Source organism: Carassius auratus, chromosome 44 (assembly GCF_003368295.1).
Source record: "Carassius auratus strain Wakin chromosome 44, ASM336829v1, whole genome shotgun sequence".
Taxonomy (NCBI): domain Eukaryota; kingdom Metazoa; phylum Chordata; class Actinopteri; order Cypriniformes; family Cyprinidae; genus Carassius; species Carassius auratus.
Window position 1 is genome coordinate 14,075,034 of NC_039286.1, and position 26,571 is coordinate 14,101,604.

Below are 26,571 nucleotides of genomic sequence, written 5' to 3' on the forward strand. Positions count from 1 at the left end.
ACTTCTGGCTAAAATACAAGTCCTCTAACCGTAAAATTGCTTTAGTGAATAAGTCAATTCATCTTTGTCAGGAGAGAAATCTGCACAGATCAAGCAACGTTTACAAGCCAAAACCGTTCTAAATAAATATGTTGGTAGATTTTGATGTGAGAGGACATCAGAGCATGGACTTTTTTCACTGGAGGAAATGTGATTATGGATTACGTTCTCGTTTTAAAGTTAAAATATCTTGATGTTTTGTTCATTTAGGACCCTTGTGAATGATTAGTTTTCTGATGCAGCAGAAATCAGTAGAGTGTCTGTGGGTTCAGATCCACGTGGGTCTGCTTATGGGGTTTTATTGCGGTTGGGACGCCACCTTTGAAGTTAGCTCAGAATCAGAATCAGCTTTATCTGCCAGGTAACACACAAGGAGTTTGTTGTGGGTTTTTTTTAGCTGCTGATTTAGGTAGTAGACAGCAAGACAGATGACAGGAGTTTGAACAGAGCTTACATGTCATTTAGCAGAAAGTTTAACAAAAAAACATGCAATTTCCAGAACACTAATTGCAGGAAAACCCTCCAGGATCAACCTAGAGCTGCATGCTCCAGTCAAGCACAATGATGAAACATTCTTAGTATTTCTGTATCTGCAGAGCTGAAGAAGACAAGCGTCTCTGCAGCACGTGTGACACAACAGGTCTGTTTGTCGAGCCTGATCTAACACATCAGCTTGAGGTGTTTGTGGCACAGGCCATCCACACACTACCGTAATAATGCAGCTTTGTAGCCGGACTACAGCTAAAGGTGAGGAGAAGACCCTCATAATGAGACACGCACTGCAGGGCAAGACGAGGAGGAGAGGGAATGTACCACTTGAGTGTTGGGGGGGGGGGGGGGGGGTTAAAGAACAGAGGGGTCTTTTGTGAGGCAGGAAGGGAGAGACACCCAGCGAGCCGTAGGTACAGTACAAGCCTGATGGGAGTGAAGAGAGAAGAACAGATGGAGAGGTAGAGAAAGACGAGAAGAGTGAGTGAGGCCTTCACAAGACAATATATGTAGGTCTATACTGAACAAACCAAATCAGACATGTTTTGTTATGAATGGACTCAAATATATAATTTCAACAGCTGACAACAGCATTTAGTGACTTCATGAATAAACAACCTCATCTCTTTCCTTCTACAATCTTTCTGATCCACTCTGATTTACTTTTCTGTTTGATCAAATTGTAATAGCAGGAAGCAAAACTAAATTCATTATTTGGGAAAATCTTGATCAATTACAATATATTTTAATTGCAAAATAAATAAAGTTCTATATTTTGCATCAATAAGCACATGAAATATTTATTTTAGAGACTAACTTTGGCTCTCCAGTGTGCTCACACAAGATGAAGAGAAAAAAAAAGACCTATAAGTAGAAGTATGTTTTTAAGAGAACAGAAGCCTTTGGACATCCGCTCTGCCACACAGTGTCTCCAGACTGCAATTTTTCTATAATTTAGTCAACAGTAAATATGCATTCCTCACTGCAACACAATCCAAACCAGAAGCAAAACCATTACAAATGTCAACAACTATAAAAAGATCATTATTCTGCACAGATTTGAATGAGAAAAATATAAACAAAATACTACACACAAACAAACATGCTAATGAGGACCTTTGTCATCGTAGCAGATACACAGTCAAATTTAATTCATCACTATTCAAGAAAAATAATTAGTTTAAAGGATGAAGGAGGTGGAGATGAACATAAATGTCCTGGTTTTGGATTGTACTTATAAATTTGTGTCCAATACACTAAAGTCTGTCTCTGAAGAATTGACTTGCCTTATGTTGCCGTTTAAACTCAAAGTGCTAATTTGCAAACCTCTTATGGCTGATACTGATCATTTCTCAAAAACCCTCATCACTGCAGCTCTCATTTACCAAATGCTCATTAGCTAAACTACTGTGCCATATAACCAGCACAACATATTGTGTACTTCGCTGCACTGTCACAATTTACTGTGGATTTAATGTCAAGCTGTGCTCAAAGAACCTGTACATTAAAACAGCAATAACAAAAGAAAGTCCTCTTTTTGCCGAACAGGTAATGTCACCACATCACCTCATCATTCTCAGCAATAAACCATCGTTTCAATCAAATGACTGGATTAAAGGAAGAGTAAATAAGTCATCCCGTGCCTTAATCTATTTGGGAAATGTGACATAAATAGCTGCTGTTGCAAACAAAACTCAAAAATGGTCAAGCACTAGGATTTGGCAGAAATTCTACTGCGCAAATATACTGCCCTCACCTTTCCAGTACAGGGGAGTCATTGTAAGTGCGCCACCTGACGGCGGACAGAGGAACTGCAGGCGCATCTCACGCGCAGCATCAGATCGAATATTAAACATCTTTCAGTCTTGTAATACAGATACTACGTTTTATTCAGATACATCAGTGGGGAGTTATTAAGATAAACGGACAGTAAGACAGGTTGAGGCACCTACTAGGCCTATTTGTCTGTCTTAATAGATGCATTTTCATGTCAAAGGCATGCAATAAACATCTGAATCTGGACATTGGGAATACAATTTCTTATATATAGATTCTGCTTTTTTTCCTTGCATGCGTGGCTTGGAATTTAGAAAAGGGAGTGGAGTTACAGTTAAAGTGGAGGAGGAGTTACAGTCGAGGCAGAATATCATTGGTTCGTTCCAGGAGTGACGTTGCAGTGAGGCTCCCTCTAGAGGCCGCAGCGCGACACTGCAGCGCCAGCAGCGGCTCGGGGCCCGGGGGTCCTGCTGGACTGAAGAGAGGACCAACTCACCTGCTCACCCGAGGGACCCCAGGACCACCTCACAATCAACAGCTGCTTTTAAGGAAGGAGCAAATAAAAATAAAAAAACAATAGAATAAATATAGGGAGTGACTCAGAATTGGAGCCAAGGTTATTTTAGTTAACTAAACACACATACTTAGCATACACTTAAATTTTGCACATAATATACCTGTACATACATAACTGCTTTTTGTAATATTCCTGCCATACAATTGTCAATTTGTATATTGTAATTCCTTACCTACTTATTTGTATTTAATTTTTTTAAATTCTTTTATTAAGTGTTTTTTGTTCTGTCACTGTCATTCTGTTGCACTGCGGAGCTTCTATCACGAAAACAAATTCCTCGTATGTGTAAACATACCTGCCAATAAAGCTCATTCTGATTCTGAACTAAAACCATAAAAATGTTAATTAATAAATGTTAACTGAAAAAAGAAAAGAGAAAAAGGCAACAATTTTCATTTCCATTTAAAGTATGTACTACAATAACGCTGTAACACTTTACATTAAGGTTCATTACTTAATTGCATAAACTTCTACAGCATTTATTAATCGTAAAGTTAATTTTAACATTTACTAATCCATTAATAAAATCAAAAGTTGTGCTTGTTAAGAGTTAATGCACTGTGTATTAACATGAACTAACAATATTTTGACTTTTTATTAACAAACATGAACAACAATTGAATAAATTCTGTAATAAATGTGTTGTTCATTGTTTGTTCATGTTAGTTAATACATTAATAAATGGAACCTTATTTTAAAGTGTTACCAATAACTCAAACTAAATTGAAATAAAAAAACAAAAGCTAGATATTTAAAACAAACTACAAAAAAATATTAAAACTGTAAAATTTACATGAAAGCAGAAAAAAAGTATAATTCAAAATATTAACAAAAACTAATATCTAAATACTAATATAAAAGTGATTTAAGTAATTCACATGCCTATTAAGTTATTTTGTAAGATTTATTTTAATATTAAATATTGTATACTTTAGATGTTGTAACTAATCATAAACAATCATACACAGACTATATAGCTTGTGAGGAGAAGATAAAAAGTTCACACACCTGTGCTGTATTAAAACCTTTACTTACACATGATACATCCAACAAAAACAGATTCTGAATTAATGACAAGAAAGCAAAAAGAAAGACATTTTCCTTTCTCCACACTTGATCATTTCCACAACTGCTGGAGACAAATTAAAACTAGACAAGAAAAATGAAGAGGGAAGGGTGTGTGGGGAAGGGTGTGGGGAAGGGTGTGTGGGGAAACCCCCCCCCCCCCCCCCCCCCCCAAATAACATGACAGTTTTGCACTAATACGTCAGGATACACAAAGATGTAAAGCATAAGAAAAGACCAGTCAGAAAACATTGTGAGAATAGTTTTTTTTTTTCCTTTTGTTTGGAGAAAAATAAGAAAGCTCTTTCATATCAAGTCCGTAATCTCTTAAAGCCTCCCATTAAACAATCACCGTTTTCACCGGCCCACACACACTCACAAATATTAAAATTATCATCATATAGCCCTCCTTCAGCTTTACATCCATCCAACAGGATCCTGAATGAAGTGAATCGCACAAAAAACATTACACCTCAAAATCATTATGGAAAAAGAAAATAAATTCTATTAAAAATGCAATTCCATGCAAAAATTCCAATTATTCTAAATAATGATTTTTATTACTGCAGTTCAGTGATTTGGATTTAAAAAAGCAGAAAAAGTGTACAATTTAAATGACACATCGCTTGCTTGTGATACACTGATGAAAAATGAAAATGTGCATTAAAAAGGTCCTAAAAATTGATTTAATTATAAATTTCCTTCTTTCGATTTTGTGGTGATGTATGACGCAAACACAGTTTTTTTTGTGATTCACAGGTATGAACCCACTTCACCTTCTCAAATGACTTCACTCGTATCTTATGCATATTTCTCTCTTTACAGAAGCAAACATTCAACAATAAAGCACAAACGCAGATAAAAGTGAATCCGCTCTCAGACTGTAGCGTGCATAACCACTTCGTTCTCAGGCAGAGATTAGTTCAAGTTTGCACTGTGCATATTTCAGAGCGCCGCTCGGCTTCAGATACACATACAGGAGGGCTTTCCCACGCGTGACCAAAATTGCAGCAACAAGGCCTTAGAAAAAAGCACTAACAGAACCCTCCGGATCCCCGACTCCATTCTCCATTAACAGTTGCAATAAGGGCTCTCTTTAGTGAACATCACAGTACACAGTCCACCACTACTGGTTAGTCAGGAACACACTCCCCTCACACCTGTTTGGCAGTGCTGAATCAGTTCAGGTGCATCATGGGTAATTCAGAGGTTACAGTTCATTGTTATGAGACTGAAAATGGTACAAAACCTGTGCAAGCCTTATATTATTCGTTTTTATGAACGCTTTGCAACCTTAGAGAGCTTATGAAAAAGTAACAATTATGGGGAAGAGAGAAAGAGAAAAAAAGAAAAGAAAAGTGGACCCCAAAAGACAAGGAGGGTCGGCCACACGAACACAAGCTCACAGCGTATGTCTGGATTAACATGCATTCAAGCAATTATGGCAAACTGCAATCAAGTAAAAGGAGACGGGGCCATTGCACTCTTGTATGTATCTTTCACACAGGACTTCCTATGTATTGCTGCACGCACACACACACACACACACACACACCCATAGGCTGAATGACAACTCTGACAAGACTCGAGTCGCCCACGGGAAACACAAACTTACAGTACACCATCAAATAAGCCTTCCCACCCACCGTTCAGATATAGAGCAGACCATCAACACCAACCCCATTAGCTTCGATACCTGGATAAATGGAAACTGGTAGACAAAACATGCAAGAAAATACAGAAAACTCGAAACTGCTTGGAAGCCAAATTTAAGGACCAGAGGTCAGATGTTGATCACATTAAAAAGACTTAAAAACAGGATTCTTCCAACCACTAGCCTTAACAAAAACACACGGGGAAGTTAAGCTAGGACAACCAGAGCTCTGGATTCAGTCACATGTCAATGGCTAATGTATTCTGCATTACAGTAAATCCATCAATCCTAGAGAACCATCTCATCTGATGCTCAATCTGTCTTTCTGACATGATTATACTCTGATTAAGCACCTCGTGAATGTGTAAAACACTTGTACAGATACAGTTCAGATACTAATAATCTGCATTAAGTTTGATACTATAATTGAAACTGCTATGCAGAAGTTGGCATATCAAATTCAAGCTTATTGGAGAAATTGCATATTTTGACCACTGCTGTGCATCTGTTCTCTCTGTTTTGGTATCAACATTTATGTCTAACCGTTAGCACCAAAACAGGTGGGACCTCTTGCGATCTCTAGCTATACTTCTTTATAAAAACATCAAATACTTTCAGTATTTGATCTCAAGTCCCTGCCTAAAATTCCTTGGTTGGAGCAACAAAAGTACAGAAAATGGTACCCACCATTAATACTGGTGCATTTGCTGGACTGTTTAATAGCCTGAATTCTTCCCTGATGGCATATTCAGTCTTTCTCAAAGACTATACTATACCACTCTCACATAAATGCATAGAGATTGTGATGGATGCTGGTTTTGACACGTCGACCTTTCAGATTGAACGCACAATTCTTACATGACCCTAGTCTCTGTTGAATAAGACGGATGTGTTCCAGAATACATTCTTGCCAGATTTAGTGAGTCACTATGAAGGAAAGCAACCTGTGCAGATGGAATGTAGAAGAGGATTCTACTGTGGCAAAATGTGTTCTAAAAATCGGCTTAAAATATCAAACATTTGATATTCTTTGACTGGATGGAATCATAGTCTGGAGCTCAAAACAACTCGAGTCCGGGACCTTCAAACACTATGATATCAGTCGTGCCTAAGTGTCCAAAAACTGCTGATTGGCGCCAACTTTTGGGAACAAGACTGGTATATAAATTGTGTAGTGTATTCCAGCCTTTACACAGACCAGAACCACCTTTGTTTTTCACTACGCCAAAGTTAGTACCAGTTAAATCCAAACAAGCCTAATGACAAGCTGATTTCATCAACACAAAAGAAAAAGGCCTGCTACACTGATCGTGTGGAAAGGACAAGAGTGGTTGAACATACTTCACAGCACACATACACACTTTATAAATATTTGTCTTTTGGGGGGCATGGTGTGGATTTGGTTCCCATTTATGGAATTGGTGACGAAATAAATCAAAACTTGGGGGAATTATGAAATGGTAAAGGTACAAGGTCCTCTAGAAGGTACCAAAACCAATCTATTTGTTCATTTAAAAACAACACAAATCAAGAAAAACAAGGTCGACCATCCTATTGCCACCAAAAAAAGCAGGATTCTCCTGCGAGATTTAATCTGTGCCTTTAGGCTCTCCTTGGAACATGATCAAAAAACTCATGTCCATGCATACATTTATTCACAAACGTTAAACTCTAGCCTGCATTTTTAATAGGGCCAGATGCAGCAGGCAGAGAATTTCCAATGCCGTTTATAAGTCAGACTCATTTCATGGGTACAGTACAAAGTAGGATTTCAAGGTAAAAATCCCAAAGATAGCACGTTAGCAGTATTCCACAGTCAGAAACGAACCGGCTGGTCTGCCGTCACTTGATTCGTACCAGCCAAAGGGCTCGGCAGATTCTCACCCCGGTCACACATGCACTGTAAATTCAGCCGACGGGCTGTCTAACTGCAGTGACAAATGAGAAAAAAGTACAGTTCGTGCATTCAGAGTAACATACAAACCAAAACGATACACAGATCTCTAGAATCAATATGAGAGTTCTAAAACTGGAAGCCAAAGTCTTTAAACCAATGCTCTTGATTTAGAACACCCAGGGAATCTCTCTGGACAGCTCAGACTGTGTAAAACATTACATGGAAAACAAGTGTACTTTTTTTTTTTTTCAGACAGCTTAGAGTCTTTTTCTCTGGGCTGTACTGGTTTGAAGGTGCGGCATGAAGAATATTTAGGAGAGAATTGTTGGGGGAAGGTATTAATGTGAAGTGAGACCGCAAAGACCCAGAGTCCAGGGTGGGTGCGATACCCTGGTGCAAACCGGACTGAACTGGATCGGAGACTGGTCCAGGTTAGGTCAGCTGATGTGGAGCTTCAAGCATTTCCATTAAGAAGGTGTCGATAGGGGTGTCTCCAATCAGCTTGAAGAAGAACAGGTGCTCCAGGCACTTTAGGCCAATAGAGCGCAGCGCTGGCAGTCGGAGGAGCAGTTTGGCAAACCTGAAAGCCAAGTTAAATAAAGAGAAAATACAATGAACTGTAACCCAATTGGCATATCTTTCTTCCCTCTATGGAAATTCTAGATGGGATTTTTACGTCAATAACCACACTGTTGCAATCAATTGAGTGACAGAAGAGAGAAAACAAACACATGTACTCTACCTGCCCTGCTGGTCAGGATATCTCTGTTTACAATAAGCCTCCAGCGATGCATAGACCTTCTCTCTCAGTAACTCCACTTCACTCGGGCTTGACAATCCCTTTGCATCTGCACATAAAACAACAAATAAAATGTAAAGCTTACTTTATGACAGAACAGCAGGGGTGGAAGTCAGCAGGGACTTTCAGTGTAACAATATATTGGTCTCTGGATGTGTAGCGGTTTAAAATTGTGAGATATTGCAATGTTTTATTGCATGTCTCTTTTGGCGCTTTGCACCATTATATTCTTAGCTAAATCTGAGTTTAGACTGTGGTTGAATAGAAACGCAGTGTACAAACTATGAATGCACGAATAATGCAACAGTATCAGTCCCATCACACAAACACATCTGTAAAGTTTGTAGTTAAATTGTTAATTCAGATATTTTAATGCCAATGAATGTTAAAAGATTAACATACTTTCTAATATTAATCGAAGGTGAGGAATGGGAAATAAAATGATCAAATAATTATTTTATATATATATAAAATGTATTTATTATTCATATAAAATGTAGTAAAAAATATATCTGTGGTATCAAAATGAGCGCGGTAACATATTTAACGCAATTTACGTTCACTCACTCACGACTGCTGTTCTGTCACTTTTTCTCTTGACAAGAAGTGAATTTATTCAGTCGCAGAACGACTGAGAATGGAAGACATTTCAGACACACACTTCACTTCGGTGCCTGCCGTGGATATAGTACTGTGCTCGCAGTGCGTGCTCTTCAGTTCCATGCTCAAAGGCACCGGTGCACGCTGCATGTGTGTGTATCATTTTATATCAAACCACAATTATTATTAAAGCTGCCTTAAAGTGGGGGTACATTGGTGTTTCATGTATTCAGAGTTGTTCACAGTGTCAAAGAGATTCTCATGTTAAACATGGCCGAAGTTGTAAAAAATAATTAGGAAGAATGACAGAATTTGTGCGCCAAAAATCTTACTTCCGGGTTGGTACAAGTTTCGGCTGTTTTTTTTTTGCGATTGAAGAAGAAGTAGTTTTATTCACATACACATACATATATTCATATGCACTTGAGATAAAACAAAGAACAAAGAAATAACTTATTTGATTGCAGATTTAATGACATAGACGATGGTGGAACTCCTTATACGAGCATTTCTCTCAGAAAAGCGCGCCCGTGCACACGTTGACCAGAAGAGAGCGAGACCGTGTGCATCAACGCACTTGGTCAGAATCGTCAGAAGCTCTGCATTGGATTTGTTCGAGAATGTCTCCAAATAAGTGTGTTTTTGGATGTGAGGGAAAGTTTACTGTGTTCAGTTTCCCCAAGAACCCAGCGTTACACAAACAGTGGATGCAGTTTGTTTTTCCGGGGTAGCAACGGAGTGTAGCAAGTGCTATTGTGTGTTCTGGTCATTTCAGTGACAAATGTTTTATAAAGAAGGCCCAGGTCGACGCTGGATTTGCACATCGTTTGCTATTAAAACATGGAGTGGTCCCAGTGATAAAAAAACCCATTCATGCAAGTACAACTGCATCAGATTTCTGTCTTTATTTGGAAATCAGCACATAAGAATATATGTTAATGAAAACAACACAAAACACCAGTATTATAGCTCAGCTCATGGCACGCCTCCAGGAGCTTGGCTTTTTCCGGAGAGAATTGGAAAGCTGTATTTTTCTTTTAAAAATTATGATAAAACTAAAGACTTTTTGGAGTTATGAAGGATGAAGTACTACTCTATAGGTACTCAAGATTAACATGAGATTAGGTGAAACTGTGTATGTTATGTACCCTTTAAAACTGCATGCGTGTAATATATTTTAGATATTAATATATCATATGTATATTTATAAACACGTCTCTGAAATCAGCCCAGCACTCTCTCATCTCACACACCCGATTTAACTCGTCGGCTCGTGTTTATTTTAGCACTTCCATCAGTGAATACAGAGCCTGCAAAGCACTAAAACATATATCAGTAAGAAATACAGTTAAACAAGAAAGTAGCCTGAATAAGAAAGTTAAAGACACCCTGTCTAATGGACACGAGCGGCACAGCGTTAACATCTTTCATTTATTGTCGTCTCATTCTCACCTCACCTAGCTAGTTGTCTTTATTGTTGCCATTTTTTTTCCATTTTGAAGTTAGTGAGAAGTAAAAGGAAAAAAAAAACTTTTAGATACCAATCTGCATATGAGACAGACTACACTTACGCTCATGTTTGGTAGCTCCTTTGAAGGACTATTGAGTAAAATGACTCTATATTTAAAGTGTTACCGGTTTTAATCGCATACAAAAAAAATACAACCCACATTTTATGCACTAAAAATGCAGCAAGAACAAAAAATGTAAGTATGTGTATTGTGTTTTCTTCTGGGAAAAAGTGGTATCGGAACATCCCTAGCATAAATGAATGTGAATCGAAGGTGTCTGACCTGGGTTGAAGAGGATGATGGCTCTCAGGCAGCCCAACTCTGTTTTATCCATCTGCATGTCCCTCATCTTGCTCACCAGCTCCGTCAGAACCCTGACGCCATTAAAATCATGGTAGGAAGGAGCAAGGGATGAAAAGCAGGACAGCAATGGTGGGAAAAAGAGAAGTCTCGGGTTAAAATCCGAAGTACAACAATTCGCATTTACACACTACAAAAATAGCTTCAAAATATATTCAAAACACAATCATAAATCACCTGTAATATATAACAGCCTTCATATTCAGACAAACAATCAGAACAATCAGAAATGAATGTTTTAGAAACAGAGCATGCCACATAAGATATCAGTCACTCGTGTTAACATTAGTCACTGTCGGGCCAAAAGCGAGCGTGCTAGTGCGTGCCAGGTGCGTTTCCATTGTCACTTCTGGGGCTTGATCTCTGCATCATCTGGGCTTCCTCAGGGCCAATACCCAGGGATTTTTGGGATCATATTTGTTCTGTCTCTTTGTTGATACACATAAATTTCATATACTCTGTGTAACTCTGATTGGCTGTTTGTGAGCGCCCTCTGTTGCTCCGGATGAAAGGATAACAGTACAGTGAGAGAGAGAAGAGAGCTCTGGTCCGACAGTGGAAACACAGCTCGTTTTTGACTTTGTGGCTTGAGGTCCGAGGCTCGATGTTAGCCCTGGCTCGCACTGGCCCGACAATGGAAACACAGCTATTGTGAGTCCAGGCAACACATTCAATCACACAGACATTCGTACACAAATTCAGTTTGGTCTTTACCTGCCCCAAACAGCCCCAGACATAATTTAATCCAAAATAAACTGTCTCAAGCTACAGGCTTCCCTGACTGCTGCTGTTTGTTTATGGCGTGTGGCGGAGTGTCATTACCTGTCGAATATGGCCCCAACCTCTGCATTGTGCGCACTCTCCCTGTGTGTTCAATCACAATGTGTTATTAAAATGTCATTTCACATTTCAATGTTATATAATGTCTCCCCGCTCCAGAAAGGCCCAGGCAGAGACGTTAAGACTCCACGTATGATGGCGGTAGGCCCAGTTCAAAGAGTAACAAGCTACAGGCTCTTGTTGAAAGGAAGGCAGACAATCATGGCTTGGCAGCAGCAAAGCTTGAAATTACAATTCCCAGCACAAAACAAATACAATATAACATGAAGAAAGAAATCTTTAACAGATAATACCAGGGCTCAACAATAAGAATGGATGCTTTAATTAATTGATATAAATTCGAACCATGCACACTGTTTTGGAAATCTGTTGAGAATCAGTTAAAACTGAAATTAAATGTAATTAAATGTTAGTTTAACTTCATTTCTAGCTAATTTTATATGAAAAATGCATTTATGTACAATGCATAATAAATGTATTCATAAATTGCCTTGTAATGAAATCATACTCATATCTTTAAATTATAAATTGTAGCCTAATTTAAAATGCATTATAATATTTGAAGGTTTGCTTGTCAAGTGATTTGATGCATTACACTTTCTAAAAGTGTAACTATGAATAGATAAGTTTAATAATCAATTTTAAAGGGGGGGGGGGGGGTGAAATGCTATTTCATGCATACTTAGTTTTTTACACTGTTAAAGAGTTGGATTCCCATGCTAAACATGGACAAAGTTTCAAAAATTAAGTTGTACGTTTAAAGGAGTATTTCTGTTCCAAAAATACTCCTTCCGGTTTGTCACAAGTTTCGGAAAGTTTTTTTTGAGTATGGGTCTGTGTTACATTAGATGGAGCGGAATTTCCTTATATGGGTCCTGAGGCACTTCTGCCGGAAGAGCGCGCGCTCCCGTATAGCAGAGCACTGAGAGCACAACAGACATTCACTGATCAGAGCGAGAGCGTCGCGAAATGTCACAAAAGAAGTGTGTTTTTGGTTGCCAGGGCAAGACAACCCTGCACAGATTACAAAAAAAAACAGCATTAAGGGACCAGTGGATGGAGTTTATTTTTACAGAGCATCAACGGAGTTGTGCAAGTGTTTGTGTTTGTTCCCTGCATTTCGAAGATGCTTGTTTTACAAACAAGGCCCAGTTTGACGACGGATTTGCACATCGTTTATTTCTTAAGGATGATGCAATCCCAGCGAAAAAGGGTCACGATCGTGTGTTGGAACCACAGGCGGTGAGTAAAACTGCTTCAAATATCTCTGCCTCCTTGTTAGTGCGTCCCCTCCCATGCCGGAGACCCGGGTTCGAGCCCCGCTCGGAGCGAGTCGTTGCTGCTGCTGCTCTCGTTCAGTTTCAGCCTCTGGATCTGATTCTGGATCATAAATAAACGGCTGAATCTGACTGTTAGCCATGGTTTGTTTTGGATGATGGTTTTTTCCTCAAGGTAATGTCACAGCTTCCAAACGCTCTCGACGCAAAAGCTTACTCGCGCTCGTGATTCTTTAGCTCCGCCCACACGTCACGCCTCCAGTCGGGTGTTGTTTTTCCAGGAAATAACCGGTACAGACTATCTTTCTCTTATGAATATAATAAAACTAAAGACTTTTTGGAGTTATGAAGGATGCAGTACTACTCTATAGGTACTCAAGATTAACAGGATATTGAGTGAAAACGAGCATTTCACCCCCCCTTTAACTATGGCATGAGGGCATACAATGCATAAGGTGCATTACAAGGCATAATTAATGCATTTAAACTACTTTTCCAATGCATTATATTAATTTTTGCATTATATTGTTGAGTCCTGAAGATGTTATTATTATTTTTGTTGTTGTAGAATATATCTGCTCAGTGACTTAATGTACAATTATGTACGTTAACATCTGAATGTCCTAAATTGCTCAAAATGCATAAAATGACTGACCATGCAGCAGATTTTGCTCAGAGGGTTAAATAGCATTTAAAGCCAATAAAGCAAAGCGGGAAGCAAGTGCACACATCACACGGCACAGACAGGAGGACAATGAAGCACTGCAAATTCAGGTGAGTTGGACAGTGAAGCACAAGGACATGGAGGCTCATTTCTGAAGCAGAGACATTATGATGAATGGCAACAAAAGACAATTTGATATGAACATCACAACAAACTGTAGCACAGAACATCTAGAATGAGCTCATTTAAAACAACAGCCTGTAGCTCATTATTCCCGGATTTGCAGAAGACAAAGATCAAATATGGAGTCTTGAGAATTTACGGAGAGAAACGTAATAAGTTTGTAAACAATCGCTGTAATTACCAGCAGATCGAGAGTGAATACCAGAGTACGCTTCATACATGTATTGATCATGTAAATGGGAGTGTGTGGAGACTAGAAGCAGAGGAGAGCATTGGTGCACATATAGGTGTCTGCATGTGTGTGTGTGTCCTGTGTGTTCGTGCAGTGTCAGTCTATAAAAGCACACTATATATACACAGCAGCGTCAAGGCAGCAGGCTGTCAGGAGGTATTTTTCTTTGTCATGACACAGGAAGATCCAACCACCTTTGCAGCCTTATATGTGTCGAGAAGCAAAGCTGTTAAGGTTCATGAGCACAAATCATGATATGATATTTCTTGCCTAATCCTTTCCACACATAAGCACAGCAGGTCACATGCATATCGATTCGAAACCTATAGCGAGTAAAACTAATAAAGCCAAGACCTGACGAAGATCAATACAAGGCTATCCCATCTGGAGTCATGTGACATGACTATTACCTGTCAAAGATGGCTCCCACCCCTGCGCTGTGAGCACTGTTCCTGTGCACGTGGAGGCCGGTGGCCAGCAGAATGCCATCCTTCACCGTGATGGAGCGATGGGAGAATGACGCGATCAGTAGCTCATTCCAGCCTGATGGACAGATGAAAGCAGCAAAAGATGAGAGGGGATCATTACTGAGAAAAAAGCTTTATTAAGGTTTTGCTAAGGGAAGCATCAAAAAATACTGTTTGCAGTTTCCAGTTCACGTTCAGAGTCAAGAAGGACAAAGGCGAACAGGTTTACCAGCTCGCAGCAGGATGACCTGGTCATCCAGAGACAGCTCACTGAAGTGAGGGATCCGTTTTGCCCACTCCACCAAAGTGAACAGCTGCTTATCAGCCGCCTGGCAGATATTTGTGACTGGGTCGTTCGGCTGAGGAGAGGAAACAAAAGTATTGTGGGTAATTCGTAAGGAGAGGTAATGCAAAAAACTTGAAAATAACATCATGGAAGGCTTTTTGTAATTTAGCAGTAGGAATTTGCATTTCAATGATATCATATTAAGATTGCAATTCAATTTATGTTGATAACGATAAGCTCTGCACATCTGTACTCATTAATCTAACAGCCAATCAGTTCGTGTCTCTGTATGAATGAATGGCGTGGTTTTGTCTATTACACTAAAGCCCCTTTCACACTGCACGTCGGACCCGCAATATTTCCGGAACATTGCCGGGTCGCCTTCTGTGTGAAAGCAACCACGTCCCGGAATTGATTACCGAATTGAACCCGGGTCGGGGACCTAGTATCATTGCGGGGTTCGACCCGGGACGAACGCTGTGTGAACAAAAGCCAGATCTAATTCCGTGTCGAAGTGATGATGCGCGATGACACTTTTACCGGCTGTTTTGAAGGAAGATCAACGTTCGCGACGAAAACATATGCGCAAACTGTAATGAAGCAGAGATCAGTTAGTTCCTCACTTTCAGCGCTGACGCCGAGATCGTTTGCTTGCTTCAGTTAAAGTATAACGTGCCTAGCGTTGTCGACTCGTACATTACACGTCACGCGCTGATGTCACGTGACGTTACGGGATCTTCAAGGGTTGTGTGTGAAAGCACGCACATATACCGGGGTCATCACAGGCAGTGTGAAAGTGCCAAATCTAGCGACCAGGGAACAATTACAGGAACACTTTACCCCTGTATTTGCCGGAATGGCAGTGTGAAAGGGGCTAAAGTCAAACACATGTGACGCTCACTGTTTTCAGCGTCCGATATCTCAATATATGAGGACACACAAACTTAATCTCACCATTTCATTTGAAAAAAAAAAAATTTGGTTTAGCTTGAAGTAATAATGACAGGACAGTATTACATTTTCCAAGAAATATTTTCATCCTTGTTTTAATTTACACAGTTCTGTTGTTAGAGATATTTATTTGACAATATAAAAATTATCAGTTTTCATTTGATTACAAGGATTTATTAAGGTGTTAATGTTTTATTAATTTCATTAGACACCATTTTTGATAATACATTTGTATAAAAGTAGCTATTCTTTGGAGTTTGATTGAAACAAGAAGTCTTTTTTTAACTTCAATCTCAAGGTCTAACAAACATATGGAAACATATGATTTGTGACATGAAACACCAAACCCAGTAGATTTAAACAGTCAGCAACAGCCACTGCAGTATCATTGGTTCTCAAATTTTGTTTGAGTTTAGCAACCATCACTTGCAACTTGAAAAAAATTAAGAAATGGCTGTTTCATGGTCAGTGGATGAGGTGGCAGAGCAACTATAACAATCAGTCTATAATCCCACTCACTTTGAAGTGTTACTAAACTGCAGTGGAACAGCAAACAGAGCCAAAGTAAAGCGAGCCGAGTCGTACCACGCAATGCAAAAGTGCCATAATACGCAACTTCCTGCTTTTAATCAGCCCACAAGCTAAAATTAGAGCCCAATTACCTTGAAGTTCTGGATCACGTAACAAATAATCCTGACACTAAAGATCATAAATCCTCTTTAACATGCTTATCTGTAACTTACAGAGCTTCCCCCTGAGCTGCCATCCGCATGCAGCTCAGTCTTCTGCTCCACGGCCATCTCTGCTTCCAGAATCTTCTCCACGGGCATCTCTTCATTCGCTGCGCTGGTGGACTCCACCTCTCCCTCTCGCTCCTTGTTCCTCTGACGCTCCTCTTGAACGGCTGCATCCCACACAGGGAAGTGAGGAAGAGGGACAAGATGGGGAAATAGAGAGGAAGGATAGGGCAGAGGACAGATCAACAGGATGGGAAAAGGAAAATGAACAGACAGAAGGGTAGTGAATAGGGAAAGCGGTAAAGATGTAAACAGGAGTAGAGAGACACAGAGATATACAGATACATGTAGTTCCTGGTTAGTTTTCAACATTCATTCACACACTGAAGTCTCCCAGCAACATTGCTTCTTCAGTGACCCTTATTGCACATATCCAAAACAACATTCTCACATGACTAATATATTTTTGCAGCATCATGTTATTTAAAGGGGTCATATCATGAGGAAACTTATTTTCCTTGACCTTTGACAACAGTTTGATGCACTTTGAAAACTTTCAGTTCCCAGTTCAAAAAAACTTCTGCATGTCACACCAGACACATGATTGTCCACATTTATACAATGACTAATAGTTAACAGAAACTTGGTACATCCAGTCTTGGTAAAGAAATACAGAGAAAGTGGGACGACACCATTTACTTTTACTTTGAAACACCAGAAAAACTAATAATAAGAGCAAATTTTGGTGCTGTATCTGGTGGTGTAAACGGGGAAATCCTGCAACTGAGGCCTGATGCATCAAGTTACAGAACTGAATAACGCATTTCTATTGACAAAATGCATCTATAAAAAATTGGAGTAGGGTTGGGTATCGATTGAGTTTTATACGATACCGGTGCCATTAAGATACTTTTAAAATGGTATCGGTGCCTAAACGGTGCCTGAACCGATACTTCTATAAAAAATCAAATAAAAATAAAGCCTAAAAAGGATAACATTACAGAACAATACAAATGTTTACAATAAATCCATAGCATTCACACGCTCATTGGATGCTTTCATTTCCCAAGCTTCCTTTACTCTAAGACTAATAAATGTATTTCATGATCTGGGTCATTGTTTCATAGAAAACCACACATCATGTTTCTACTGTATCTCTGTCAATCACTCTGATATTTAGTTAAGATGAGTGCTGTCTGTCACTGTCTTTAATCAGCTCTGTGTGTTCCTGTATGCTCATTCTTAATAAAGTAGCAACAATGTCTTTTTAAAGTACAGTCTTAGGCACAGTAGTATTTTCACCCCAAAAAAGGGTTATCTTTTGCTTTAGTATGTCAGTAGGAAATATCAGTTTACATTTCCAAACATTCATTTTGCCATTAATTTTAATAATAATAATAATAATATAGTGAGATTGTTGAACGTGTTCCTGCAGAGCATTACTGTGATTTTATTCATCTTTAATTTTTAATCTAGATATTTAAATAATATTCACTATATAGCCTACATCAAATTTATTAAAACAAATTTATGAAAGGTTTTTAACCAATTTTGTAAGGTTTGTGCCACTGCTGCTCTTAACTAACACTATTGGTAATTACCAAAATATTGTTTTAGTTTTCTGTATTGGTTAGACCGCCAACATATGTAAGCCTTTTAGTAACAGAAGTAAGCTATTTTTTTATGCTGTAATATAATTATTGCTGTTTTCTGTGAAAAAAGTGCTTTAGTGTTTTTATATACATATACCCAAAAAGTCAAAAAGTACATAATAACAGCAATTATGTGAAATGTTATCAAAGGGAAAAAAGGATGCATTTTTTGTTATAATGTCAATAAACACTTTTTAGTTACAATAACATTTTTAGATTTTTTTTTTTTTTGACAGATTCCTTAAATATTTGTGTTTTCTCTTATGACAGGTGGTCTAATAAATTAAGCGCTGTATGTTTTCAAAGCATTCAGTTGACACATTTGTTTTAAGGACATTGGGCAGAATGTGGAATAGTGTGCTTTTGTCAGTAAAATTCAAATAAAGAAAATAGGGGTTTAATCAGATTAATCCCAAAAATAATTATCGGCCAACTAATCGATTATCAAAATAATTGTTGGGTTGCAGCCCAACATTAATATTTTTTTTTTCTAAATAACATATCACTTTAAGAATATATTTTCAAAGAACCATGGTGAATAAATGATCTTATAAAATAAAATGCAAAATAGTTCCATTAAGTAGACCTCAAGGAAATGACCCCTTTAATAGCGGTGACTAATATCCTACAGAGCAATTCTTTCACCATTCCCACATTCACTCACTCACACACAACCACCACTCCCTCCCTCCCTCCCTGTTTTCTCCTTACATCGTTGTCGTTCATCTTGGACCACTACAGAAGGAGAGGGAGGAAGAGAGAGAACGAGAGGAAACAAAAGAGGGAGAGAGGGGGACAGGTGTTAGTGGTGACAACAGCCCTCCCTCCCCTTCTGCTCTCCTCTCTGGTCTGTGCTGTGATGACTATGACTTAGCCACAATACCTTCTTTACATTCAGTGTCAACAATCTTATGAAATCTACATGTATCTGCTACACCTACTCCTGTCACTGCGATCTTTCTGTCTGGCTTGATTCTAGAAAACACTTGCTCTCTCCTCAGTTGGCCAAGCAAATCCATCATTAAGTAAATTAAATACAAAATATAAAAAATACATTTCTGCAATTATTTATTACATTTCTTAAATGCCATTAAACTGCACATATTATTTAAAGGATTACTTCACCCAAAATTCAACACTAGCTTATCCAAAATGTAGATGATTTTTTTTCTTTTTCCAGCTGAAGAGAAATTAAGGTTTTGAAGGGAAACATTTCAGGATTTTTCTCCATCTAATGCAAGTGAACGTGTATATAATAAGGCTGTTTTTTGTCTCCTACGTCACACATGACTTTCCCAACATGCATGTGTCACGCAAGAGGTCATTAACTAAACAGTCTCGTGATCGTGCATCGCAAAGATGGACCAAGGTGAGCATATGTCGTTAAAAAGTAAAGTATTTTTTTCTGACTGATGGGTTCGGAAGAGAAGACCCTTATTTGTCAGCTGGGGTCGTGTGGATTTCTTTAAAGCTGCTTAAATATGGATTTTGGCTGCTTTGGTGAGCCCAGTTCACTTGCATTAGATCCTGGAATGTTTTCCTCCATTACCTTCATTTTTCTTCAGCTGAAGTCAGTCAGTCATATGCATCTCGGGTGGCCTGTGGGGTGAGTAAATAATCAGTCATTTTCATTTTTGGGTGAACTATTCCTTTAAATGCTTAATTGTCTATAACCCACTCTGCTCTCTAGACACTAGCTTCAGTTTGTATTTCTTGCACCACTAAATGAATAGCACCACAGCACTGAACATTTCAAGATGTAGATCAGTCTTTCTATTGCATTAGCTTTAAATACATAAAAATACACACTGTGACCAATGTAGTCAGATTTAAAAACAATTGAGTATTAAACATAGTTGCATTTATGAGTAGTGGTCAACCGATATATCGACAAGGCTGAGATTTTTTTTTCTCAAATATCGGCCGATAAGTTTTTCTGCTTGGCCGATGTGTTCGAGACAGGACTTTTATTCTGACAGTGCTCACACTCTTCATCTTCATCTTGTTTGTCGTCGTCGTTAACAGTTCTGTCTAATACTGATAAAAGTCAGTCTAATAATCAGAGAGAATGGTTAAAGGAATTAATGTATACAAAAAGCATTGCAACATTAATTCCTTTAAGAATAGAATTAGTAATTGGCAAAAATTATAATAATTTCTCGTTTGCCGTCAGAATTAAGCAATTATATAATTTAAACAAACCTTCGAATGACTAATGAACATTTCATTTCACAAACCTTGCAAACTTCGTTAAATCCAGCTGTGAGATCTTGTGAAATGTGCATTTTTATCCAGCATGATCACGTGTTGTCTGCGTGATGATCAGTCCGTGTGAATTGAATGCTTTAAACTTGTGATTTTAAATTAAGCATTTGCCCACTGTCGCATTCATGTCATGTTCTCTGTGTGCTTGCTGTATATACAAATGAGTGTTACCCTGGCTTTATTTGATAAATTTATTTATTTGTGAAAAATACTTTGTCATCTAAAGCATAAGTATGTTTATTTTACACATTTATCTTTAATCCATTGTCAAATTATTTAATTTCTTAAAGGTCCCATTCTTCGTGATTCCATGTTTTAAACTTTAGTTGGTGTGTAATGTTGTTGTTACAGATATAAATAATATCTGTAAAATTCTAAAGCTCAAAGTTCAATGCCAAGCAAGATATTTTATTTAACAGAATTTGCCTACAAAAAACAACCCATTTGGACTACATCCCTCTAGTTCCTGCAGGAATGACGTCACTAAAACAGTTTTTTGACTAACCACCGCCCACATGAATTCACAAACAGGGGGCGTGGCCTTGTCCTGACGGAGAAGAAAGAAGAGCTGCGTTTGTGTTTGTCGCCATGTCGTTGAAACGCTGTTATCATCATTTCGGAGTCCAATCACCTTTGTTTGGGCTTTCCAGGGACGCTGTACTTGGAGATTAATGTTTTACAATTTATGTTTAACTCGTTTCCGGAAAATTATAACCCACATGTAAAACTATGCGCAGCAAATTTTGCTGAGGACAGCTTGCTGAGGATAACTTCCTCAATCTCAATCAGTTTAATGCCGGATCCGCACAAAGATTATTCTTGAAAGATGGAGCAGTTCCCTCTTTGTCTGGAGAAGGCGTTGTTTATGGACCACAACCGGTAAGTGTATTTTATTATTTAAGTTGGTGCGTTTAACAGTTTCTGTAACTTATTACACAAAGGGCAACGCTGTTTAGCTTTGTTAACTAGATGTTAGGGCTGTGCAAAAAAACAAATGCGATTTTCATGCACATCTCATCAGTAAAAACGCTCCTGTGACTATAAATACATCTCCAGCACATGCTCCTGCCCACTTGCTTCTCAAAACTACTCCAAAACTAGTCTAATCGCGTTTGCAGGAGGGCAGCGTGCTCTAAGCTGATGTCGAATCAAAACACAGGAACCGCTGGCCCAATCAGAACTCGTTACGCATTTCTGAAGGAGGGACTTTATAGAACAAGGAAGACATCAGCCCGTTTTTATGACAGTGAAAACAGCGGTATACAGATAGGTGAATTGTGTGAAAAACGCGAAACATGAACACGTTATATTGCACACTGTGTAAACAAAGCTTCAAAAAAGCGCGTAAAACGGGACCTTTAAATATAATTTTTATTTAAAAAAATGTTTGTTTACAAAAAATTATATCGGCCCCCCTACTTTCCAACATATCAGCATCAACATCGGCTGTCAAAAAACATTATCGGTCGACCACTATTTACAAGGTAAGGTTGGGTTTGTGGTATGTGTTTGTGCTAGGTAGGTCTTACCCTCTCTCTTCATCCCCATGGCCAGGCACTTCTGGTAGCGGCAGTACTGGCAGCGGTTCCTCTGGCGTTTGTCCACCAGACAGTCCTTATTGTCTCTGCATGTGTAGCTCAAGTCCTTCCTCACAGTGCGCTTGAAAAAGCCCTTGCAGCCCTCGCAGCTGTACACGCCGTAGTGCTTTCCTGGAGAAAAGAGACACGAGGTGAATTCATGGAGGTGAAAGATTTGTGTCAATAAACAGGTGATCCTAAATTTGAAGGTTTCATAACGTTATCTCATAATGTTGTTGTTACATAAGTGTCACAAAATGAAAAGCTGTTTTTGTTCATTTATCAAGAAAATTTTCAAGTTTCAAATATATACTTTCTATTTAACAAGAGAATCCTAAGAAAATGGACTGTTTTCCAAAAACAAATGTTTGCAGCATATGATTTCTGAAGGATCATTTAACACTGAAAACTGGAGAAAAAGCTTTGCCATCACAGGAATAAATTCAATTTTAAAATTAATAAAAAATAAAATACAAAAAAATACAATTATATTACAGTTTAAGTGTATTTTTGATTAAATAAATGCTGCCTTAGGGAGCACAGGGGACTAAAACATTTTTTTTTAAATCTTACCGAAAAAGTGTAAATATAGTATATTTACCATTATAACATTTAAACGTTTTTATATATATATATATATATATATAGTTTCAGTGTTTCCTTGAAACGGGTTAGGGTTAGTGTTTATCAGTGATGTACCAGAGGAGCGATCTCCACAGATTGCACACAAGCGTTTCTGAGAGACCATGGGCCCTGGGCTGTGGGCGGACATCGGCTTCAATCCGAAGGGCGGTTTGACATCATCAGAGCTGCTGACGGCGTGCAGTCCTGACATGGACACGGTGGAGTTGATCTGAGACGGGCGATGAGGTGAGAGATAGAGAAAGAGATAGAAGTGATAGAAAAAAGCTGAATAAAATGAACACTTCCTCATTTTTGTTAGAGATGCACAAAAATCAAATCACAAGATAATGGAAAAATACATGTTAATTTCTTATGATCAATATCACATGCCTGGTTAGCTCTCAACCCTTAACTGATCACAACAAGTGATCATAAATCACCCCAAATCATTCAAACACCGTTTCATCCCAAATCCAATCCTTTGTCCACAGCTGGAAGATGATCAATCATTAATAATCTTATTTTGGTTGAATTCTAATGAACACAACCCCTCAACACATGGCATTTAATCATCCAAACAGAACTAGATTTCAAAAGCTAAGAGCAACAGTAAAGAGAAGAAGACATATGCATGAGAGAAGCTACTAGACAATGAGGAGGGAGTCAGAAAGTGAGAGAGGGTACAAGGTCTCACCTCTGTGTTTCTGGCAAACATGTTCATCTGTGAAGCAGAAATGCAGTGATGAGGTGGAGCGCAAAAAAAAAGCTTGTGGCGTGAGGGAGGTGCTACTAAATAATTACTAAATCGACCATGCTCTTTTGTTTTGGCTAAACTCAAATTTAGACTATGGAAAAAATTACATAAAATCAGGCTTAGATCGACAGAAACCTACCCGAGAGACTTTGGAAATTAAGGTCAAAATACCAGATGGTCTGTTAAACATTAACGGTTTTAGAGGGAAAACCTCAAATGATCTCAGTGAATAAACAGTGATTTAACTTCAGATTTCTCAGGTTCAATTACATGTTGCTAGTCATTATACAATACTGTTCAAAAGATATTTTAATGTTTTGGAAAGATGTCTCTAATGCTCACCAAGGCAAATTTATTTAATTATAAATACTGTAAAAACATTAATATTGTGAAATATTAGTACAACTTGAAATAACCATTTTTAACGTAATAATGTAATTTTTGTTACACTTTTAATAAATTGATATGAAATATTTCAAGCTTCATGATTCCAATAAATTAGACGTGCTTACTGATACATTAATAACATTTTATTAAAAATGTAAAAAGAATTTACTTGCCAGTCTAGAAAAAAAAAAACATATTCCAGAAAAATGTAAATGGGAAAAATGGAATTTGTACAATAAAATAAAAAAAATAAATAAATAATTGGATTTCATAAGGCTCCAATTAGTAGGCAGACCTGGAAATCAAACGAGATGGACGGATTGTCTTGTAGCACAAACTCAGGTCTTAAATGAAACATGCGGAGTCCAGTGGAAAGTCAGAAGTGTTAACACGGTGATGCTCACCTGTGGGCTGCTGATGGGGCCGTAGCCTACAGAGGGTGTTCCTGGAAGGCAAGGAGAACCCAGAGAAGAACTGATGACGGAGAAGGGTGAGCCCATGCTGCTGATGGGACTGTTCACGGCTGAAGTCATGGGTGGCAGGGAAGTCATGGCGGCAGCTGAAGGGGCCAACGGGGGCGAACGCTGACCTGATGGTGGTGAGGAAACGGATGAGCTGTCTGGACTACGAGAATCTGTTAGGAAAGAGGAAAAATTATACAGTCACATTCAGGGAGGCCATTCATTTAAAAAGAATATAGAAGGTTTTTTTTTTTGTAAGACCTCATCTTCGGAACACAGTTTAAGATATTTTAGATTTAGTCCGAGAGCTCTCAGTCCCTCCATTGAAAATGTATGTACGGACTACTGTCCATGTCCAGAAAGGTAAGAAAAACATCATCAAAGTAGTCCATGTGACATCAGAGGGTCAGTTAGAATTTGTTGAAGAATCAAAAATACATTTTGGTCCAAAAATAACCAAATGACGACTTTATTTTGAACGACTTGTTATCTTTGTTATTGGCCGCACCAGAAAACACGTCAGCAGCGTCATACGTCAACAGTTACAGCAGTCACACTTACAATAGACCCGGAAGAGAAGACAATGCTGAATTTTTTTTTTGGACCAAAATGTATTTTTGATTCTTCAACAAAGTCTAACGGACCCTCTGATGTCACATGCACTACTTTGATGATGTTTTTCTTACCTTTCTGGACATGGACAGTAGACCGTTCACACAGCTTCAATGGAGGGACTGAGAGCTCTCGGACTAAATCTAAAATATCTTAAACTCTGTTCTGAAGATAAACGGAGTTCTTACAAGTTTGGAACGGCATGAGAGTGAGTCATTAATGACATGATTTTCATTTTTGGCAGAACTAACCCTTTAAAGGGAGAAAACGAACAACCAATTTTACATACATGCTAGGTAAAAAGAAACTGATACTGAAACCAAGCAATTTAAACTTATGAAGAAACATTCATAAAACAATGATAAACTGAGGTCTACAGATAACCATAACATCTTATCCATGCTCTAGTAATACACAAAACAGTGTCAAACACAAACTTGAAGAGGGGCAGCTTCACAGCTCTAAGTGTAATTTTTATTTCACAAATGTGGATATAAAATCAAAACTCTCACCTCTGCTGTCACCCATGATGTGCAGCCGAGCTCTGCTGATCACACCGGCTCAATCGCTCTGATGTCGGATGGCTGTTCAACTCAAGACCGCGGACTGAAGCCCGGGCCTGGATCTTTCAATAACCTACGTTATCACTGCAGATTACAAAACACTGCGTGAATGACACTTAAACTACAATCTCGCGCGACAGATAAATGGTCACTATGCGCCAAAGCGAGTTATAACACGTCTTTCTAAAAATGACAGAAATTTTATTTTTGAAGCTAACTTACGTAATTTTAGCACGCATAGGAACTTGACAGATTCAATAGCTTCAATGTATTTTAAGAGGATTTAGTTCGATAAAACAAGATTAATCTCGTGCAAGCAGCCAAAACGAAATTTCCAGTAGCGGCTAGTAGATTAGCTCGATGGAAAGCTTTAATTTAACGTTACTAACAAAACGAGCAGCAATTCACATTATAAAACTGCTCTAAAAGTATGCGCATATTAATTAATGTCGTGTAAGTGAACGGCACTGGTTTAATTTACAGTTATTGTGTGTAAACACATTCATTTATATTTGTGTACAGCTAATCGACTCAACTAGCATGTTAGCTAGCACGCTAATAACTGCAGGCACAATTTACTGTTTACTAACCAACAGCGGAAAATCGCACTTAATGTTATTATGACAAGTGTAAAGCAACACGTACCTGTCAATAAATGTAAACAACAACAGCATTCACCCGAGTTACGTAAATACCAGAAATATTTATGTTTTAAAATGGCTCAATTAGGGCCGCGACTCTTCGTTCCCATTTCCTCTGTGTGATTCTCACAGTTGCCTTCTTGATCTTCCTTTCTGAGGAGGAAACCGAAGCTGTTTACGTCCGAGCGTAGAAACTGACGCCATTTTGGCTCGAGTAAAGGATCACTTGAGCCAAAATGTCTCCAAATAAAGTTATTTTCTTCTTTGGAAGTACATTACATAAGTGCTTCTGGGCGATTCTACAAATGTGTGTCGCATTAGTATGTTTACATAATGCCATAACAATTACATCAAATGTTGTATAAAGTTATATTATATTAGATTCAACTGTATTGTCATTGCACATGATCCATATATATAAAATGTCTTGGTTTCATTCTTTTTTCATTAGAATATTTCATTAAAATATAAAATTCTAATTTGATATTTTCAATTGCTATATTTCACAATACCACTGTTTTGACAGTATTTTTTATTTAAAAAATGCAGCCTTGGTGAGCCTCAGAAACTGTTTTAAAAACACAATAGTTGACACGAAGGCCTGAAGTTTTTTTTTTGTGAATTTCTCTGC

The 26,571-nt window shown here is 38.3% G+C and overlaps 1 protein-coding gene across 7 annotated transcripts; it reads right to left on the reverse strand.

Moving 5' to 3' along the window:
* Positions 1 to 4,372: 4,372 nt before the first annotated feature.
* Positions 4,373 to 26,102, reverse strand: rxrba (retinoid x receptor, beta a). Of its 7 annotated transcripts, XM_026232574.1 has the most exons (14): positions 25,945 to 26,102; positions 25,249 to 25,383; positions 24,068 to 24,297; positions 23,217 to 23,243; positions 22,598 to 22,751; positions 21,851 to 22,030; positions 18,768 to 18,791; positions 16,411 to 16,571; positions 14,660 to 14,789; positions 14,374 to 14,506; positions 11,590 to 11,631; positions 10,690 to 10,781; positions 8,240 to 8,345; positions 4,373 to 8,077 (listed from the first exon to the last, which is right to left on the reverse strand). In XM_026232574.1, exons 2-14 carry the CDS (start codon positions 25,262 to 25,264, stop codon positions 7,930 to 7,932), a joined length of 1,443 nt encoding a protein of 480 aa, XP_026088359.1. In that variant the 5' UTR covers positions 25,265 to 25,383; positions 25,945 to 26,102; the 3' UTR covers positions 4,373 to 7,929. The 7 variants fall into 7 exon arrangements, with proteins under 7 accessions (XP_026088359.1, XP_026088362.1, XP_026088360.1 ...); XM_026232577.1 differs by lacking the exon at positions 23,217 to 23,243; XM_026232575.1 differs by lacking the exon at positions 18,768 to 18,791.
* Between the last annotated feature and the right edge of the window lie 469 nt (positions 26,103 to 26,571).